Source organism: Aythya marila (assembly GCF_965140915.1).
Source record: "Aythya marila genome assembly, chromosome: 2".
Classification (NCBI taxonomy): Eukaryota; Metazoa; Chordata; class Aves; order Anseriformes; family Anatidae; genus Aythya; species Aythya marila.
Window position 1 is genome coordinate 147,803,533 of NC_139043.1, and position 19,401 is coordinate 147,822,933.

Consider the following 19,401-nt stretch of genomic DNA (forward strand, 5'->3'; position numbering starts at 1 on the left):
GCCCCGTCCCGATGCCAGCGTGGCTGGCCTGAGTCACCGCAGCTGCGACTCCGGCTCCGAAATGATCTTACCCCTCATTTCAGCAAAAGTTTTTCGCAGGAAATAAGCTTTTACTTTCAAAATACTCCTGTCCTTGTTCTTCTCCAACAAGCACAGGAAGTATCTCAGCCGAACATTGCCCTTTATTCTTCTAAGTCACTACTTATTCTCTGACACCTTTGAGTAAAAAGAAACAGCGGTGCACAGCGGCTGTGCCTTCCCACACCTACGGGCTGCGTTAGGCTTTCCGCTGCCCTCTCACACTGCTGCCGCTGGCCATGCCACCTCTAGAGGCACCAAACGAGGCCTCTTTATTTTGTTTTTTTCCCCAAGCCTGAGCTGCACCATGGACATCATTGCAAATCCATTTTATGTGCTCCTTGCTGAGCAATCCAAACTATCGATCTTGCTTAAGGAAAGAGATGCTCTCGACCTTACTGGAAATATTTTTGAAGTCCTGTTTGTCAGACAGCTCCTGCTGGCTCCCAGTTTCAATGTGGGACACTGCTCTCCCTGCTCAGAAACCTCATCTCTCCAGCGAGCTTCTCCTCCTGACCCACAGGACCATCCATGCCACCAACCCCGCTGCACCCTAAAAACCAAGGGGTTACAACCAGTGGAAAATGCGCTGACCATGCCCATCAGTCTGACCGGGAGCAGAGCAGCCAGGAGCCGATGAAACCCCACACTGCTGGGGGTTTCATTTATTAGAGATAATGAATTTTTAAACCACAAAACGATAGCGTGACTCTACACTGTGCAGCCAGATCACGGTTTAGGGGTGGCTGCGTGCGATTTCCTCTCCGTTTCACCACGGATCCTTTTGAAACGCCACGACTTGCTCAAGAGGCCGGGGCAGTTTTCGCACAGAGCCACCACCGTGACCTCGCCGCCATCCCTGCCCAAGCCAGGCAGCCCCCAAAGCAGGCGTTCTCGCTTCCTCGCCCAGCTTCTGGCCACCTGAATTTCGGCCATGCAGCCAGGAGCAGGTGCTAGATTGGCGTGAGGAGCCTCCAGCCTGGCACCTGTCCTGGCGCGAGGGGACAACCCAATGCAACTCGCCCAGCCTGAGACAGAAACCGACCCCCAGATCTCCATCCATCGCAGGCAGTGGGATGTGGAGCCAAACCCCGGCTTCCTCCCCAAAACCATCCACCCCATCTCACCCTCAGCTTTCCATGGCCATTTGGGGCTGGGTCTCCTGCCCCCCTCCGTCCTCCTAGGAGGGAGTTGAGGGACCACCACGGGGGGATCCCCTCCCAGCCCCCCCGCACCCTCCCTTCCTCGGGGCGAAGGCGAGGCCCCTCAGCGGAGCTCGGAGCCCCCCCAGCAGACCTCGATGCCCCTCTGCAGGGCTCCGGGAGCCCCCTCCTCACCCTTTACCCCTCGGGACCCCCCTCCCCGATTCCCCCCGGTTCCCCCCGGGGCTCGGTACCTGGGCGCGGGGCCGCCCGCGGCGCTCAGCCCGCCGCCGCCTTCCGGGTTGCCGGGGGCCGGCTCCGCCGCCGCAGGTTGGGCGGCGAGAGCGGTGCCGCATCGCTATAAAAGGAAGCCGAGCCCCGGGGGGAGGAAGAGGAGGAAGAGGAGGCTCCGGCACCTTCATCGGGCCCGGCTTGGCCGCCCTGCCCCGGCCCGTTGCTAGCGAGCACCAGGGGAGGGCGAAGCATCCCCCCCCCCCTCCCCAGGGGGCTGGGGGAGCGGCCCCAAAATGGGGGATAGGAGGAGGGGGGCTGTGGGTTGGGGACTGCTGGCCTCAGGGAGGGGTGCTGAGGTGGAGGAGGAGGAGGAGGGAGGGGGATGAAGGTTTGTAGCCAAAGGAGGATGTGGGCACAACCTGATACACTCAGCTGTTCTGCAGGCACCAGCGTGTCCCCTTCCACCTCAAGCACCTGGGGTGGTGACAAATCCACTGGGGTTTCTCCCCACCTGGGGTCCCCCCTGGGAGCCTTGGCAGGACCCTTCTTTGCTGTGAGGGTGGCGAGGCTGCCCGGAGAAGCTGTGGGTGCCCCAACCCTGGAGGTGTTCAAGGCCAGGCTGGATGGGGCTTTGAGCAACCTGGGCTGGTGGGAGGTGTCCCTGCCTATGGCAGGAGGTTGGAACCAAATGGACTTTAAGGTCCCTTCCAACCCAACCCATCCTGTGATCCGATTCTGTGATACGACCCGGCCTCATCCCGCCACCTCAGCATGCACTGTGACAACCTCAGCATGGCCACCCCAGTCAAAACGCACATGAAACCTGTGAGGAAGCAGAGGATGAGGCAGCTTTTGCAGAAGTCGGAAGATAGCAGCCAGCAGCGACACTCAGAAGTGTCCTGGAAACTTTAAATGCGTATATACCAAAAATAATCTCCTACAACAGTCTTCAGAGTGCAAAGGGTGACAGAGCACTGCCCTCAGCCCGACCAGCTGGCTTGGGCTGTGGGCTAGCAGCTGGAGGAAGGCCCCACAGCTCGTGGTCCTGGGGACAGGGCTGTGCTCAGGCACCTGTGACAACCCTGAGGAGCCCTGCATGGTGTCTCCTCTCTCATACCAACCATCGATGGCATCTTGCTCACAGAAGGAGCAAGGATTCCCCCGGGACCCCTGTCCCACCCACCCAGCACAAAGGGCTGCTCAGGCTGCATCAGGGCTTTCCCTCCAGCGACAGATGCTGTTGTTCTCCAGCACCGTCAATCCCTTTCAGGAAGGGACAGGGATTAGATGGGGTAACAGCTCTTAAGGTAATTTCTGTAAATGGTATTCTGCTGGCCAGCTTTACTGGCAGGAGCTTGCAGGGGACTGATACTGCAGCTCGCTCTGCAGCCCCAGTGAGGCCCTGTGCAGTGGCACACAGCTCTCTGCAATGCCACAGTGACTACAAAACCTGTACACGGCCCAAAGCAGATGGAAAGGTGACAGCAGGGAGGCTGGAGGCAGAGCTAACAGCTCTGAGATGCTACATAGGAAACAGGACTGCTATACAGAAGCACTGAGCTCAGATCTATTATTCCACCACTTGCAAGTTATTGCACTAGATGAACCAACACTGTGGAGCACAAGCAGAACAGATGCCAGCTATGCAGAGGGGGAGGTGGCGACCCTAGGAAGACCCTTGGCTAAATAAATATTGCTAGGGGCTTTACTTTGCACAAAAAACACACCACTTAGGCAGAACACTGCCATTGGAAGATGGCAGGAAGAAAGTTCTGCTCTCCACGGTTTTGAAGTAGAGGGGGTTCCTCCACACCCACATTTATTATTGTTTTTTAATCTCAGCTCTCTCTGCGCCCCAGCCGGGAAGGAGGAACAGGAGGAACTTTTCTGCTGCACCTGGTAGCATCTCACTCAGACCTAGCAGGAACACAGATGCTGGGTTGAAGAATGATCCTGAGCAAAATCCAGCCCTCAGCAAGGTAGCTGTGTTCCAGACCTGTGCCATAGAGATAGAGGAGATGTCAAAATCTCCTCTGAAGAAGCCCCCATCTTCCACCACTCGATGCCAGTTCATTTCACATGAAGCTCAACGCTGGAAGCTCCTTGCTCTCTAGCTGTCCGAGCCGAGCTGCTACGTTTCCCTCGTAAGCAGGCTCTGTGCACCCTATGGAAGCAGTTTTAACGTTTTCTCTCCAGTGCCTTTCTGTAGAGGTTGGCCTGCTTCCTATATAGGGAAGACAGAGACTAAGGAACATCCTGGATCATAGATCTGCCCTTCATCCCCACGCTTCTACCGACGCAACATCCCCCGAGTTGTTACACACAGCTTCTTCCAGCTCCTGGACGAGTTTCCACCCAAGAACAGGTCTCAGCTGGAATAAGAGCACATGGCTGGCAATTTCAGGAAGGAGCTGCAGCTCACCGACTGCTCAGCTGTAGGGGCTCTTGCTTTCCTGCCTACAATTACTGCAGTAGAGCTACAGCTCTAAATTCAGCATTTACAGTGAATCAAGGGAAGGCTAGGAAGCACGAGTTTATAGGTCTGTGGCCAGGGGTGGGATAGCTTGCATTATAGGCAGGTGATTACAGGCAGTGTAATCTGTCCTAATTTGGAAAATAAAAAAAAAAAAAGCGAGCTTTCATTTTCAAGGTATTTTTGAAACTGTGTGGCTCCTGGGGTCATCAGGTCACTCAGGCAGGCTGCAGGCTCCAGCAGAAAGCCATTACAAAACCCCTGCTTAACCAGCAAACAGCTGCTGACTTTGGGACAGGCTTCGCTCAAGATGTGGCTTGTCTTTTTCAGTCCCAACGTTCAGCAGCACTTTTTAAATACTTTTCCGTAAGTAGCAGGTTTTGACTTTTCTTTAAACACTAAACTCCAGCTCAGAGGCATGTTTATACTTACTAGAGTAGCAGGGATGTGGAATCAGAGAGGGACAAAGAAAAACAGATTACAAAACAAGGTTTGAGAACAGCTTCAGACTTCAAGCTACTGCATATTATTCCCTACTGTTTACAGACAACTGTAGTAAAATCTTCCTGTAGTACTTCCTGGAAAAGAGACTAAGTAAACTAGTTAGCAAAAAACTTGTTAATGCCACTAATTGAACCAAACAAAGGTAAATATAGCGAAATAACCTCTATATGCAGCCATTCTAGGGCAGTCTTACATGTCCAAGGGTGATTCATTTACACAACGTGATTAAGAAAAAAATATGAATTCAGATTTCTGAATTTCTGGTGGTATCTGAAGCATAAAAATATCCTCAAACTTTAAAGGAAAAAATAAAAATAAAAATGAGGGAACAGACATAGCTACAGACCACCTTTCAGCAAAAAATAACAAACATAAGGGAGGGAACATTTCTAATCAGACACGACATGAGCCAAGACCAGGCAGGCAGGAGCTGCACAGCAGCATTAACGCTGGATTTAAAGCTCCAGGTAAGCTTAAAGCTTGTTCTAAACACCCGTCTGTCAGGCAGTACAGCAAGCTATTGATTAGCTTCTCCTCTGCAGCTATAGCAGCTGCAATAGCCACCACAAATTGTTTGTCCCTCGCCCCCGCTATTATAAAAGGAGACTGGAGCAGACATCTGCCCTACTGCATACACTGGGGTCTGTTCTGCAACTTGCAGAGGAACAAGGCAAGGCCTGTACAGTGACACACTATCGGTTTTAGCGTTACTCCAACACCAGCTGACAAGAACTAGCCAAAACTCGCAGGTCCTGTGCACGCTGCGGCACAGGGGGCTGCGAGCTTAAGTACAAGTTGACAAACAGCACTTAGCTTATCTCAAGAAGAAACTTGAGCACTCTCTCGGCAGATGGCTGGGCTCTAAATCATGTCCTGTATAGCCCTGAAAGTATCATTAAGACAACTTGACATAGTTTGCATTAGGTAAGAAAATGTGGGGCTTACAGCTGTATAGATGGAAACATCTCACAGTCCTGTGTACGTTCTGTGTCCATCTCATAAGCCTCTGTCTGTTTTAGAAGGGCTAAAATAAGTGTGTCACCCCCAACAGCCTTAAACTCAAGGGCAAGCTGCTTAGTTGTCTGTAAGAAACCAAGGTCTGAAGCTGAACTTTAAATATTAAGGGATAACTTTTGCTCTTCTGTCATATTCTGGTTTCCTGACACCAGAGTGTGACCAGTCCAAGGTGTGAATGGCACGAAGCTGTGAACTGGGAACAGGACAGCCTGTTGGGAAAGTAAAGTTACTTGTTATTGATGCTCAAGTCAACTATCACCCAGAACTAGAGTTTGGGGAAGGGGGAAGAATCTGAAAATTATAAAATCATATTTATAGGGCTGGAATATATAGTGCTTTTTTTTTTTTTTTTTTTTTTTTTTGGTGGGGGGGGAGGGGGAGGAGAGAGAGGGAGGCTATTCAGAGTTTCATTGATTGGTATTTAAGATTTGCATCATTTTCACTGGTGTTGACTACTAGTCTTTGTTAAATTATGAGCTTTAAGTTTGCCATAGAAAAGAGTGAAAAGGCTGAAACTCTGTAAACCTGAATAACAGGGGGTGTTATTGGAGCATGTGCTTGTCTTGACCTCTTCAGCACCAAACAGTACATGAAATACCCACCTCAATTTTGGCTTGCAAAAGGAAATCATGCATGTCAGTGAAGAGCAAATAATAGGACAAAGACTGAGGTTACTGGAACCAGCAGATCTCTGAATGCTGCTGTGTGAAATACTGAGACAAGGTAGAAACAGAGCAAGAGCACCACTATTTAACCAGACTGCTTCTCCTGCTCCCTGGTCCACATTTCACTCCCCCTCCTCCAAAAAAGTGTAGGCTATGCAAATTCAAAACCCCAAACTGAGCAAAATATTCCACGAAGAAACCAGGCGATGCCTGCACTACAGCACAGCGCTCAAGAAGCTACCTCATCGCAGCAGCCTCCTGAGCCCCGTGCTGTTGCAGTTACTATTTTTGATACAAACCAGACCTGATAACTCTACGCTCCAACTTTTCCTCCGGCTAAAGGATGAGAAAGTAATTTCAAGCGACTTGTTCGTTTTTGGAGCAGTTGGGTGTTAAATGAAAAACTTCCAAGCACCCAGCTGGGGGCAAATAAAATCTAGGCGCTGGATCAGACCTGAAATTCTAAGCAATAACGTCACCTCCGTCCGGGAAAGGTTAATACTGCTCCAGTCAGGCTGAGGGCTGCTGCTGGGTTTGGTTTTCCTGCTTACAGACTCACAAGGCAGAAAGGCAGAGGACCAAGCTGGGCAGCTCTTTTCAACCAGAAGGGCCAGCTTTAGAAAACAAAGACACACCGGGGTTTCCACGGGGCCTACTGAAGCCACAGAGAAAGCAAATTGAAACTCATGGACCAAAATGTTTCGATGCTAATTTTAGTAAGTCAAGTTTTCCAGAAAAAAAGGGGATTGCATCCATATTTAACAACTGTTAACACATTTAAATGGCACTACAGAAGGGGTGGTTTATAGTCAAGAGGAAACATGTGTTTGAAGTTCTACCTGTTGGGAATCCAACCTTTCTCCCTGGATGATATTCCAGTTGACAAAAGGGCCTTGGTTCAGATATCTGGGATCAACTGAATACATTTATTTAAAAGCAATTTTAAATATTAAAAAAGTAGAAATTAACACATACAGTACTCAAAAACTGTCACATTAAATACATGTGAATAGACATGTGTACTGATGTTTTACCTTAACATTCAATGAGAATTCAAGATTTTAACTAGTGGCATGATCAGATCTGATTTCTGTACATGTGATGTTCAATGTAATAAAAAAATAAATAGCAACTGTTGTTCAACAGTAAATAAGACATCTGCAGAGCATACTTCCCCCTCTGGGGGCACCTTCCCCTGGCCCTCCCCCCAGCCCCTATCAGCTAATTTTCCATAAAGATTTAGACTTTCCAAATACTATGTCATGTACAAAATCGCAGACAGTGGCTCATTGAGTTCAAATATAATACTGTACTTAAACTCAATCAATATCATACATTTTCAGATTTCTTATGACCCACAATAAGCCAGAATAAACAGAACTATTGTTCCTGATGGAACTCATTTAATTTTATAAAATGCATATGTATACTATTTTAAAGAGCATAGAAAAGAATAGACATTTGACTCTACATAATTTTACATGCCTAGGTTTTCTCTATATGGTTTGCTTTTTTATCAGTTTATTTCAAGATCACTTAAAAATACAATTGACCACAAAAGTGAATAGGTTTTGTTCTTTAATGCAACTTAAAACATTGTATTAATGGCTAAAATGGAATGCTAAATAAACGCTAATCCTGACTTCCTTTCCATAAAAAAACAGAGTAAAGTCTGAAATACTGGAACTGGTAATACTGAAGATTAGATGCCAGCAGGCTTGCTCACTCATTGTGTAATTTTATTTTTTTAATAAACTTTTATCATAAGTGATAAAACCATTAACAGTTGATAAATGTTTTTCCATTTTTTTCCATCTGGGGTTTAGACTCGTATTTGTTTCCATATTAACCACAAACAGAATTAAATATTCACTGACTACAGTCTTGTAAAACTGAATTAAAAATGAAAGCCCTCAGAGAGCCTGAGATGTGCTTTTATGAAATGAAAATCTTTCCATGCAGCCAAGACAATCTGCTTTGAAATCGCACTGCTAGGTACTGAAGCCAAAATAACATTTAACACAAGTAATGCAAAGCTACGTATGGAAGTTATGGAACCCGCTACAGACAAACCATGGGAAAAACCACAATTGCATTATGTTTCAAAGTTAAGAAATGATCTTGAAAGTGACACAGTTAATGAAAGTTTTCGGTAATGCATGTAAGTTTTTTCTGGCAATGCAGCTTTAAACCAACTTTCAAGAAACCTCAGGTCAAATGCAGCCTTCTAATGATTTTCTTACCAATTAGTTTTATAATAATGTTTGTTAGCTGGTGCTTTGAATTGAGACTACTACAGTTACTGTTTAGTGAACTTTACTAAAACCAGCTCGATACTTGTCATCCAAGTTATTAACAGCCTGATCAAATGCATGAAAGGTCGTATTAACTTCCACTTTCTAAAGCAATTAAAAATAATTTAAATTTATCCTTATACCACCACTTAAGAAATTTTATTTAGATAACTAACTTTTAGCAAGGTTGAAGACAGAGGAAAAAGAACCCACAAAATCATTTTTCAAAGAGCCAATTTAGCTATAAACAAATACTGTTGCAAGCTCACATTAATCTGAATAGCAATTAAGTTAAAATGTTCTCTTCTTCAAATGTAGCTATATGACTACAGTACTACTTTTGTACAAAGGCAGGTTTCAAGTAAGCATCTAAATGCATGCATAATGTCAACAGTTAACATTTTCTAGAAGTCCTTGGTTACTAAGAATTCAGTGAAAGAAACCAGCAAATTTCACATATATCTACGAAAGAACAATGACTAATTTTCATTAAAATAAGTTTTCGGATGAAATAAATTTGTAACTTGTCAAAGTGAGGTAATATCACAGGGGAACTGCAATCACAGTTTGGCATAGGTCCACATAATATAAACATGAAATGCTGTATGCACACCATAAAACATTACTGTTATCTGTAAAGTCAGTGAATATTTGTCTTCATAATTACACTTAACTGAGCACTATATTAAATAAATACCGAAGTGGGTTTCATAGCTGTAAACTGCATACACTTAGAAACTGCAGACTGATTTTTAAATTGTCCAAAACCATTCACTCATTCTAACTTTCTGCTAATTGTATATTGAGAATACCGAGTTATTAGGAACAGTCCTTTCTGTACAGTTACATGGTTGATGGAGACCACCTATGTTTGGAAAGCTGGCAGTTCATACATATTTTTAACAGCTTAGACAGAGATGTAAGTGCTAGATGCCGAGGATGGCTTCAACGAACCCAATAAGGCGTGCCAGGTTCCAAGGCTACCATAATACTGGCAAAGGCAGAATAACACAGTATATTTACAAAACATATAATTCAACCTCATGAGGTGAAACTTAAATGAATTCTTAATTTGTAACAGCAGCTATATATACAATTGTGCACAGGATTACAGGGAGGCAGCAGCGTTTGCTTTTGCTAAAAAGCCCGTCTTGCATGAAGAATGTGCAATGCTCAAGTTTAGTTCTTTTGTTGTTTGTTTTTACTAGTCTGACAGAATGTGCACAAAGGACACTGGAAAGACCCCTTTCCTCTCTGGCTGTCCTTCGATGTGGCCAATCTGCAACACAAGAGAAAAAAAAATGTAAATCTGCATACATATCTTGTTCACAAACAGCATTTATTCCATTAAAAACCAGCTGAATTGCATAGATACTATGGAGCCTCCGCAAGTTCTTTGATAGTTTAAGGCATACATTTGAATTTTGTAAAGGAGCAAAACAAAACCACACGAGCATATTATAAATAAGACAAGCCAACTACAGCTAAAGAGAGCAAAGCTACAGCTGAATTTAGAAGCCTGTAGGGGCTATATACACCACTGAATTTCAAGAACCTCACCAAAACTGAAGGCCGACTCTCTATTTTCTGACAGATTAACTTGCAGTAACAAGGCACGTGTCTCTCAGAAGCATTCATCTTAGTTAACTGAATAATGCTAAACATCTCACTTGAGGGAATGCCTGCTTACAATTGTGAAGTTACTTATGATAATCTGCATTGCTGGATACAATAAATCCTAGATAAAATTCACTTATTTGAAGTGATAAAGGCCTAGCTGTTTGCTCATTCAATTATAGCATGATTTCTAACGATTTATGTGCATAGTAGTGTTTGTAACAAACGACAGCATTGTCTCATTAAGCACTTTCCATATACAATTTCTTACATACTTTGAATAATAGTCATTTATAAAGAAATTTTCAAGCAACTTCTAACAAAGACAGCACTTTCTATATGAACTTTTCGTGTTCAAAATGCCTTATCGTAAACAATTGTCAAACTGATAGCACAGGGGTAGCAGTCTCGACTGACCACATAACCCTCTTCTCATCCTGCTACAGCACTGCTCACTACTTTCAGAATAATAATGTGCCTCCTTCCTCTTCCACGAACTAACAAAATGGGAAGGGGAAACATGCAGGGCTGGCCATTTCCTCTTGTGGAGCCAAATTTTTGAAACGTATGAGTCAACAGCACTCATTTCCCCCCTCAGAAATGCTCGAACCGGAGCGCTTCATGGAATTTGTCAGGCATGTGGCTTCATAAAACCCCTGCGTACTTCACAAAACAGAATCAGCAGCTAACAAAACTATAATCGTGGACTGAATGGTATGGCGAATACAGCAGCTTTTTGCTGCCTGTTGCCCCTTTGATACCATCTTTTCAGCTGAAACTTTTCCACATTTCAATGCCCTGCTGATCAGTGAGAGGAAACCATGCAGCTAGAACCAAAACAGCAAAGATTGCATCGCACTTAGATTAGGAAATCGTAGGCAGCACTGCAAGAAGAATTTGTTTTAGTCAAATTGAAGGCAACCTGTCTCATTTTCCCCCGTAATAACTCTCAGGTGGGGCAGTTTGATGCAGGAGGGCTTTGGAAACAACAATTAGAGTTTCAAGGGAGGTTGGAGCCCCTGAGCATGGCTGAGAAAGCCTGAGGTAAGCACTAAATAACCAAAGACAACAGCATAGAGAAGGGGGAGGAGTATGATACAAAATTATGACACAGGATGGGAGAAAATGTTGATCGGCTACCTCTCATTTAGGGAAAAAGAATCAGCAACTGGGAGCACTAATTTCAAATAGTTTTTCAGACTCCCAGCAGCCCCTATAGATAAAAGTTATCATTTCTGGTGCACTGCAGATAATTACACTTCCCATTTTTCATGAAGAGCGTAAGCATGCTAAACAGGGTGAAGATATGACACATCCTCTTTACTTGATGGAAGGCTAGAGTATGATACAGCCCAATTTACGTAAATAAATAAATTTAGATGTGTTGTTATGAGCCTGCAATAAAGCCAAACCTAGTCAGAATGCTGCTAGCAGACTCCCAGGACCTTGCAGACCCTAAGAGAAAAAGGGGGTCTCTTCTAACATGAGTTTAAATGCTGGACATCTGTTTGTGCAAAACAACCTGCCCCTGCTGCGTTCCTCTCCTCTTCCTTCCCAGTAAAAAACAAACAAACAAAAAACAAACAAACAAACAAAAAACAACAGAACAACAACTACAAAAAAATATAAGAAAAAAGAGGCTGTCCTTTAAAAGTCGTAAGGAAGTTTTGTGGAGCTATAAAAGGCAAAGATACATACCCACCACTCTTGGTCCTCTTCACCAGTTACAATAATTACTTCTCCTTCAACAAATGTGAGCTCATCATCGTTATCTGCCTGGCAGTCATAAATGGTCTTCACTCGCCTAACCTTGTTCTTTCCCTAAAAATACAGAGAAGTTTTAGATGAAAGACATGAGGAACAGCGAAAATGTACCAAATGAGTTATACCTTCCAGTTATGCTTTGTGTTACGAAAATGTGAAGCCCACCAAATTTCCTTCTCTGTAATTAGGGCATGAAAATCTAAAAACTACAATTCAATAAGGAAAAAAAAAAAGAGAAAAAGGAAGATACCTACACAGGTCTAGGTTTTTTCTTAAGATTCAGAACTCCCAAGAGACTTTTATACCTAGTGCACTGCATAAGTATCCTACACATCTTCCATCAAAGCTTAAATAAAGTCATTACATTCTTTCAATGCACAACCACCCTTTCTCCTACAACACATACATAACTAAAAAAAAAAAAAAGGCAGAAAATGAATTCCAATCTCCTCTGAACACTACAGGAGTGGTACAGACTGAGGAAAATGCTGCCTTTAAATCCCAGTATTCCTTTAAATTTGGGGTTTGGGTCTAGCAGGAAAATACAGTATCCTCTGACTTCAAATCTGCTTATAGTATTGAATCTGGAAATTATTTCTGAATGGGTTTTGATCCATAATGTTAGTGATTTCTTATTAAAAAGAATCATAATTTCAGATGGCAGCATTATTTTGTGATGATAGTTTCCAATAGATATTGTCACAGTTCCCCTGTTTTGAGTCCAAGTATTTTCTAGGTCATATTTTGCTGCATGCTGCTAATTCATGTGAAAAAGCCTGAGCCATGGACTCCTCCCTGAACATATGTTTCTCATGGCAGGAAAAATGCTTTAAATTATTTCCAAATAGACTAAGTAAGCAATGTGAACAGAAATATGCTGCTACTTTATATTCACAGAAATATGCTGCTGCTTGAAAGTCCTGTGTTTTTATACCCACACTTCTTCAGAAACTGCAGTTCCTCTTTGAACAGAAGTAGTCAGAAAACAAGAATGCAAAAAACAAGAAGAGCAGAAGGAGATGAGAAGCAGGAGGGCTACAAAGAAAAAGTCAGCAGGTTTAGAGGAATTTGCGCCAAAAGTAACTTCACTGAGGAAATTTCCTAGGGAGTCTTCTCTTTGCTGTTACCTACCCTCTGCGTTTTGGCAAAAAAAAAAATAAAAAATGCTTGCAGTTCAACAGCAGAACAGACGCATAGCAAGCAGCACTCACACTGAAGTTATAGAAAAACAACAATTACATACGTAAGGGGTGATGCAGTGAACACAAAGTTAAGACTAGAAAAAATGTACTCTTGAGACAAATGAATAGAAATACCTTAGGTGAAATTCATATGAGATCAAAGGAAGGTTTTTTTGTCCCCCTCTCCCTGAAGGATTTACTGCAGCAAGAAATTACTTCAAAAATGCTCTCTCTCTCTCTTTTTTTTTTTTTTTTTTTTTTAATAAATTCAGGTAATTTGAACAGAAATCTTAACTATCGCAAGGGATTGAAATTCAATTTTAATGCATATTTGGAGCCCATCCCAGCTTTCAACTTCAGAGAAGCTTTGCAAACTAAGACAGCTCCAATCAATGCTCACTGGATGAAGGGACACAACTACTTTTGACAGATAAAAATTGTATCATTCCGCAAGGAGACTGCAGGAAGTTTTATTCCTCTAACCTTAGAGGACTGTATGCAACTCTGTTTGTAAGAGCCCATAAAAAAAAATGCCTGAAGTTGCTCCTGGTTCTTTTTGCCTAGTACTAGAGACAACATTTTAATATTTTATTCCTTTCAGCTAGAAGAGAAGTAGAAAGAAGAATTCGAGCCTGAGGTGGTATTAAACTTGGGAAGGTTTACAAAAGGATGGATATGAAGAAAGTGTATGTTTTTAGAACAGAGACTGGGGCACTGGTGTGTGAAAAAAATGAAAGTAATTCCAGGGCATGTAATTTGCAACTATAAACAAAAACACAAAAAAAACACAGCCCTGTAACCCAGTATTAGTATCTATTCAGGAACACATTTCTTCTGTTCAAGACCAAATATTAATCAGCTGTTATAGTCATTAAATAATCCCTTTATGTTCATATTTCCACTCAACAATTGTTTAAAAAGCATTTTTTTCTCTGTAAAACACATACACACACAAGTGTTCAATGTTATTTATGTTATTTTACAATCATTCAGAGTAGGCTTCATTTCTCGAAAAATATCCTTTCAATACCTTATGTGTTATCAGTGTTGGTATTTCTACCTAATAATTTTGAACAACCGGTTTTCTAAAACTTCCGAAAACTAATCTTTGCTCCTCTATTTGGTAGCTAAACAGGCAAAAACAAGACTGAAGTACCCACACGTACTTGTGGCTGTTCTCACAGGTCTTAATGTTGCACTGTCATGTAGTATTTCATCAGTTTGTGCTGAGAGGAAATAGCGACAGGTTGAAAGTGCAAGCAAAACACATTTAAGATGAACTCTTGCACATTATTGCTGGAGGAAAAAGAAGTGCAGTGGACAAGAAAGCTGTATGTGCATACACAATGCTGAGCAGAGGAGTGGAAGGTAAGGTGATGGATACATCATCATTTTGATCACTCCAAAAGAGAGGAACATTTAATGTACTGAACATATGAAAACGGCTGAATTTGGAGAACACTGAATTTTTACTCGTGATGTTTCTGTATAAAATAGGGGAAGAGTTTAAAAAACACAAACCCAAAAACCTTATCCACCATTTGCTGTCATTCCCTCTATTAGAAAGGGAAAATAGCTGACCAGTGTCATTTGCTTCCTTGTATTTAAAAGCACATAAACAAACAAATCATAGTTGCAGACACCTTTTGATCAGATCCCTGGACTTTTTTATTTTTAATCTAATCTCCAGAGTGATCAGGAAGCCCTAGCACCAACTGTCTTCCTCAGCTCAGATAGGAAGTTACAGACAAGTCAAGCACAGAAGCCAGGCAGAATAATGGCCCTACACAAAGTGTTCTTTCTCAAACAAGCACACGAAGGGAGAAACTCACCCTCTGCTTTCACTACCAGAACGGAAGTCACATTTCCTTTCACATAAGTGCTTTGCATAGCCAATTTGACAAGCAAAACCAGCTCCTTTTTGATGTATTCTTAATGACGAAAATCTTGAGAGCACTCTGGAGTTTCATAAAACGATTTCAATATACATATGCATGAAAAAAAAGCCTCCGTTGGATGGAAATTGCACTTGCTAGCAAGATGAATAGCAAGATGAACTGGGGATTGAGCAAGGAGACTTGGAACCTAGTTATAGCCCCAGCTCCGTTATGGCATGCCATCCAGCCAGGTCTATTTTAGAAATTGAGCAATATATCCGAACCTCTGTTAACCACATAAGTACACTTACATCAAATATTCATGACAGGAACATTCACAAGTTTGTCACAGTTTACCTGTAATTTACTTTTTTTTTTTTTTTAAATCTACAGATTAATATCGGTCAGCACTAATAGGTGCTAACATAATTTTTAACAGTTACAAAAATCAAATATATAAATATTCCAGTAATCCACAAAGCAGTCAGCAGACAGCAGAGAAAACCAATTAACTCAGAAGTATGACTTGCACAGATAGACATGCCCAAGTTCCCTAGTAAATCTAAATACATCAGCATGCTCCCAAGACTACCATTTTATATTACTAGTATTTGCTTCAGCATGCAAGAGGCCTTGTAAACCCCAGGGATTTGCTGAAGCTGCTTGGAAGTACAAAAAGAGAACCTCATTCCCTGTCCCAGCCCATAACTTTACCAGCTTTGTGTGCTTAGCTCAAGGGCTTTCTTTTTTGCACAGATACTCCTATGGCAACTTCAAAGCCTTGCATGGAAGATTTTAACTAGCTGGAATAATACCTACCATATTTATTTTCCTGGGAAGTGGCACAGGGGTTTCTGGCAAGGTATGCGTTATGTCATTAGACTCTTCAGATGCTTGCTTTTGGACGGTGTCTCTAGATTGTACATTTGGAGAAAGATCTAAGGAGTGAGATTTTTGATTCGCCTCTGAGGGCTGAGGCTTTGGTGATGCTTCTCCACCTTGAGTTTTAGCCAACAGCTCTCCAAGCTGAGGTTTTGGAGGAAGGTCCTTCATTTGCGGCTTTGGAGGTAAGTCTCCAAGTTGCGGTTTTGGTGGCAAATCTCCTAGCTGAGGCTTTGGGGGTAGTTCTCCAGGCTTCGGGGGTAAATCTCCCACTTGAGGTTTCTGAGTTAGTTCCAGAGGCAGAGGCTTTGGGGGCAAATCTCCAGGTTGTGGTTTATGTGGTATATCGATGGACAGTGAGGGCTTAAACATTTCCGTGTGCTGATTGGATTTATCTATTGAAAGATGATGACTGGTTTCTATTTTTCTTAGTGCCACTAAAACAAAAGAAGAATGTTTATTCACAATCTCATTTTAATATTAAAGAACTGAGGTGCATATCAAAATCATAACGGTATAATGACCATATGTTCACCGAGCTCTGATAACTACCCATATGTCCTCCTAGTCTGTGACAAACGCACAACAACACAACTTCACTTAACCCTCTTTCGCTGAGGACAATGCTAGGTCTCATTTCATTGCCCCTACTGGAGGCCAGGAGTGCTTAACCCAACAGCTACTAGGTATCAATTTATAGATTAACCACTTGTGGTGAAATAAGGTGATTGGTACTTAGACTCGATACAAAAATATAAAATGCAAAAAAATATGCCTTTTGCAAAGAAGTCTATCAACCCGCTGATGTGACTGCAATAAAAATTCTTTTTAATGCCAATTATTCATACATACAATTGAACTTCATACAAAAACAAAATGAAGTCTCGGGATTAGTATCTGTAAAATCTTAAGGAAGAGAGCAAGCGACCGTGTATGTGTGTACAGCCTATACAACAAACTGGAATATAGATTTTCAAACTAAAACTAAAGTGAATGATTTTAAATGTGTACAATTTACTAACGAGGAGATATTCTACAATAATGTATTTTATGGAAAGAAAATGAAAATAGCTTTTCCTCGGTGTCATGCGCTGATTCTACTGCTTATTCCCTTAAGAAAAATTCTAATGGTATAATGCTACTTGACTAAAATCTATCTTAAACACTTAAATTGAAGACAACAAAAAGTCCCCAAGCCAAACAACCTTGTATTAAAGGAGATGCAAGGGAAAATGAGAGAAAGAAGAAAAAAGTTGTGATCCATAACTACAGTAACAAATTTTGACTAGAAGAAATCATTTTATATTGTAATCAACATTGGTTTATTGTATTGTACCAGCCAAAAAAGGTGGTATGACATTTTACTAAGAAAGCAACACCACTCACTTTGGATATCACCTACTACAAAGAACCTTTTCATGCTGTTTTATGGTTATTTATACCAAAAGAGCAAAAATTTGCATAATTTACATGGAGAAACTGAATAACTATTATCAGAAGCCTCAATTAAAACAGCTACTAGACTTAACTAGTAGGAAATGTACAAGCACTGATCATCCACATTGGTTTGAGACTTAAATAAATAAATAGTATGACAAACCAATGCTAGCCCTTATCAAAGCCTTATGCTTTGATTGATCCCATATTAAAATGATATAGATGGTTACAGGTGAAAATTTAAGTCAAAGAAATGTTGATTTCATTACTCTACTGTAATGTAGAGTAATACTACTTTTCATACACTATCATACCATTAGTGTCTCTTTCAAAAGATGATGTAATATCATAATTATCATTTAATAATTTCACATTTGCATTTTCTGTTGAACTCGTTTGTGCTCTACAGTTCAGCCATCTAGTTTTAAAAGTTTGGACAGGCAGTATTCACCTCCTGATCTTCAGGCTCTATAATCCTGAGTAATCATCCACTCATACATGCATAATGTATTCTTGATGGATTCTGTATTATGAGGAAGTAGCAGGTAGGCCTGCTTACTATTTTATAGTCTGATGCAGAAGTGCAAAAAACCTTTGAACTCGTAAGGCAGGTTTTATTTAAAGAGGATAAAAAAAGCATTTCTAAAAAGAAAAAGACCATAAGGTGTTGACTGGGATGATGATCTCAGCAAGTTTGTCACTGATATACATACGTATATAAATGAGCACATAAGAGTACCAGATTCCTTTCCAAGTAGTTAAAAAGACAGCAACCCTGTTTGCCAAAACAGGGCAATGGACACACTTGTTTCAAAGATATTAAGAAATTGGACACATGGATATTAGGTAAAGAATTCAATAATAACAGTTGCCGAAGATGAAAAAAGGAGTGCTGAGAGAAGTTATCCACCCAGATACTCAAAAAGTGGTTGCAAATGGCATTCAACAACCTGCTCTTGTGTCAAAAAGTTCATAGGATCGTAGAATCATTCAGGTTGGAAAGGACCTCTAAGACGATCTATAGTACTAGTTTAGTTTTTAAGTTGTCCCTGCTCTGAGTGGGGTATTGGACCAGATGACCTCCTGAGGTCTCTTTCAGCTTCTATTGTTTTGATTTTTTTTTTCCTTCTTTCACTACGTTTTATAGATCTAACTAACTTTTAGTTTAATAAAAAGTTTCCCAATCTCCAAAACCTTTTCAGTTAAAGTTCCATGTAAAGTTCCATGGTTTGTGGTGTTTTGGAAATAAAGCTTTTGCTGAAAAGACCAGTATATTTGACACAAACACATACTGTCACACACATTTAAGAGAGAATTATGACAATACCCACAAAAAACAGTCTTACCTTTCTGAGGTAGTTTGGGAAGAACTCTAGGGCCAAGTGCAGTCTTTGCAGTCCCAGTGCTAAATCAACAGATGTGAATTATTAGTGCAATTGTTATAAAGTGTATTTCTTCTATTTTTTTCCCCTACACAACCATAATTTAGAAAAATCCACTTTTTTTTTTTTTTGTGTAACCAATTTGTCACCTTCTCTGTGCAACACTCCCAAAACTCAAAGTGCTGTTAAGAACAGACTGCTTTTCTAAACAGAGAAAGGGACACACAAACACCACTCAGCTCTACTGCTACAGGGCAGATTTATTCTATAAACAAAATGTGCAAAAATGTACTCTGAAAATGGATGAAGCTGAACGCCCAGACCAGCTCAGTGGAGAGACCCTGAACTTGAAAGAATCTTCAGTCTTTCAATATTAAAATAACTATATAGAATCATTTAAAATATCAACTGTCCTTTATGTGAGTGGTTTGAAGTTTTCCAGGACTGGGTCTATGCCTTGCATGAGTGTAACTGCACACAAAACTGCAACTGCATTAGGCAAAAACATATCTGCTACTCAAGTACTAGTACCTGCAGGCAAGCAACACCCTACATCATTGTCAACTTCTGAACTTCTGTTACAGCCATGTTAGCTACTCATAGTGGTAAGCAACAATACAAGCAGGACAGCTGGGAGTATTTCATTACAGTACAAAAATCTGAGATAGTTCCATATTATCAACTTTCCTCCTATGCTTTCTTTCCACTCTGGACTTTTTTTTTTTTTTTTTTCACCCCTGGAATTCATAACAGGACATCTCAACTTTGCAAAAATTGCTACGAACTTCAACAAAAAGAGAATCACAATCCTTCCAACAATAGCATACCTTACTCATTTTTATAGAAAAGGACTG

At 41.6% G+C, this 19,401-nt stretch overlaps 2 protein-coding genes across 3 annotated transcripts in view; both read right to left on the reverse strand.

Moving 5' to 3' along the window:
* The window catches only part of CYRIB (CYFIP related Rac1 interactor B), a 91,456-nt gene extending 89,879 nt beyond the window's left edge, over positions 1 to 1,577 (reverse strand). The window contains exon 1 of the mRNA XM_082753159.1: positions 1,475 to 1,577. The gene's annotated coding sequence lies outside the window, so the exon portion shown is untranslated. The remainder of the gene's footprint in view (positions 1 to 1,474) is intronic.
* Positions 1,578 to 7,024: 5,447 nt separating this feature from the next.
* Positions 7,025 to 19,401, reverse strand: part of ASAP1 (ArfGAP with SH3 domain, ankyrin repeat and PH domain 1) — a 146,072-nt gene continuing 133,695 nt past the window's right edge. For both annotated transcript variants that reach the window (XM_082753027.1, XM_082753026.1), the window contains 4 exons: positions 18,512 to 18,570; positions 15,666 to 16,165; positions 11,723 to 11,845; positions 7,025 to 9,686 (listed from right to left, as the gene is read on the reverse strand). In XM_082753027.1, the coding sequence (XP_082609153.1) occupies positions 9,612 to 9,686; positions 11,723 to 11,845; positions 15,666 to 16,165; positions 18,512 to 18,570 (757 nt within the window). In that variant the 3' untranslated portion in view covers positions 7,025 to 9,611. The remainder of the gene's footprint in view (positions 9,687 to 11,722; positions 11,846 to 15,665; positions 16,166 to 18,511; positions 18,571 to 19,401) is intronic.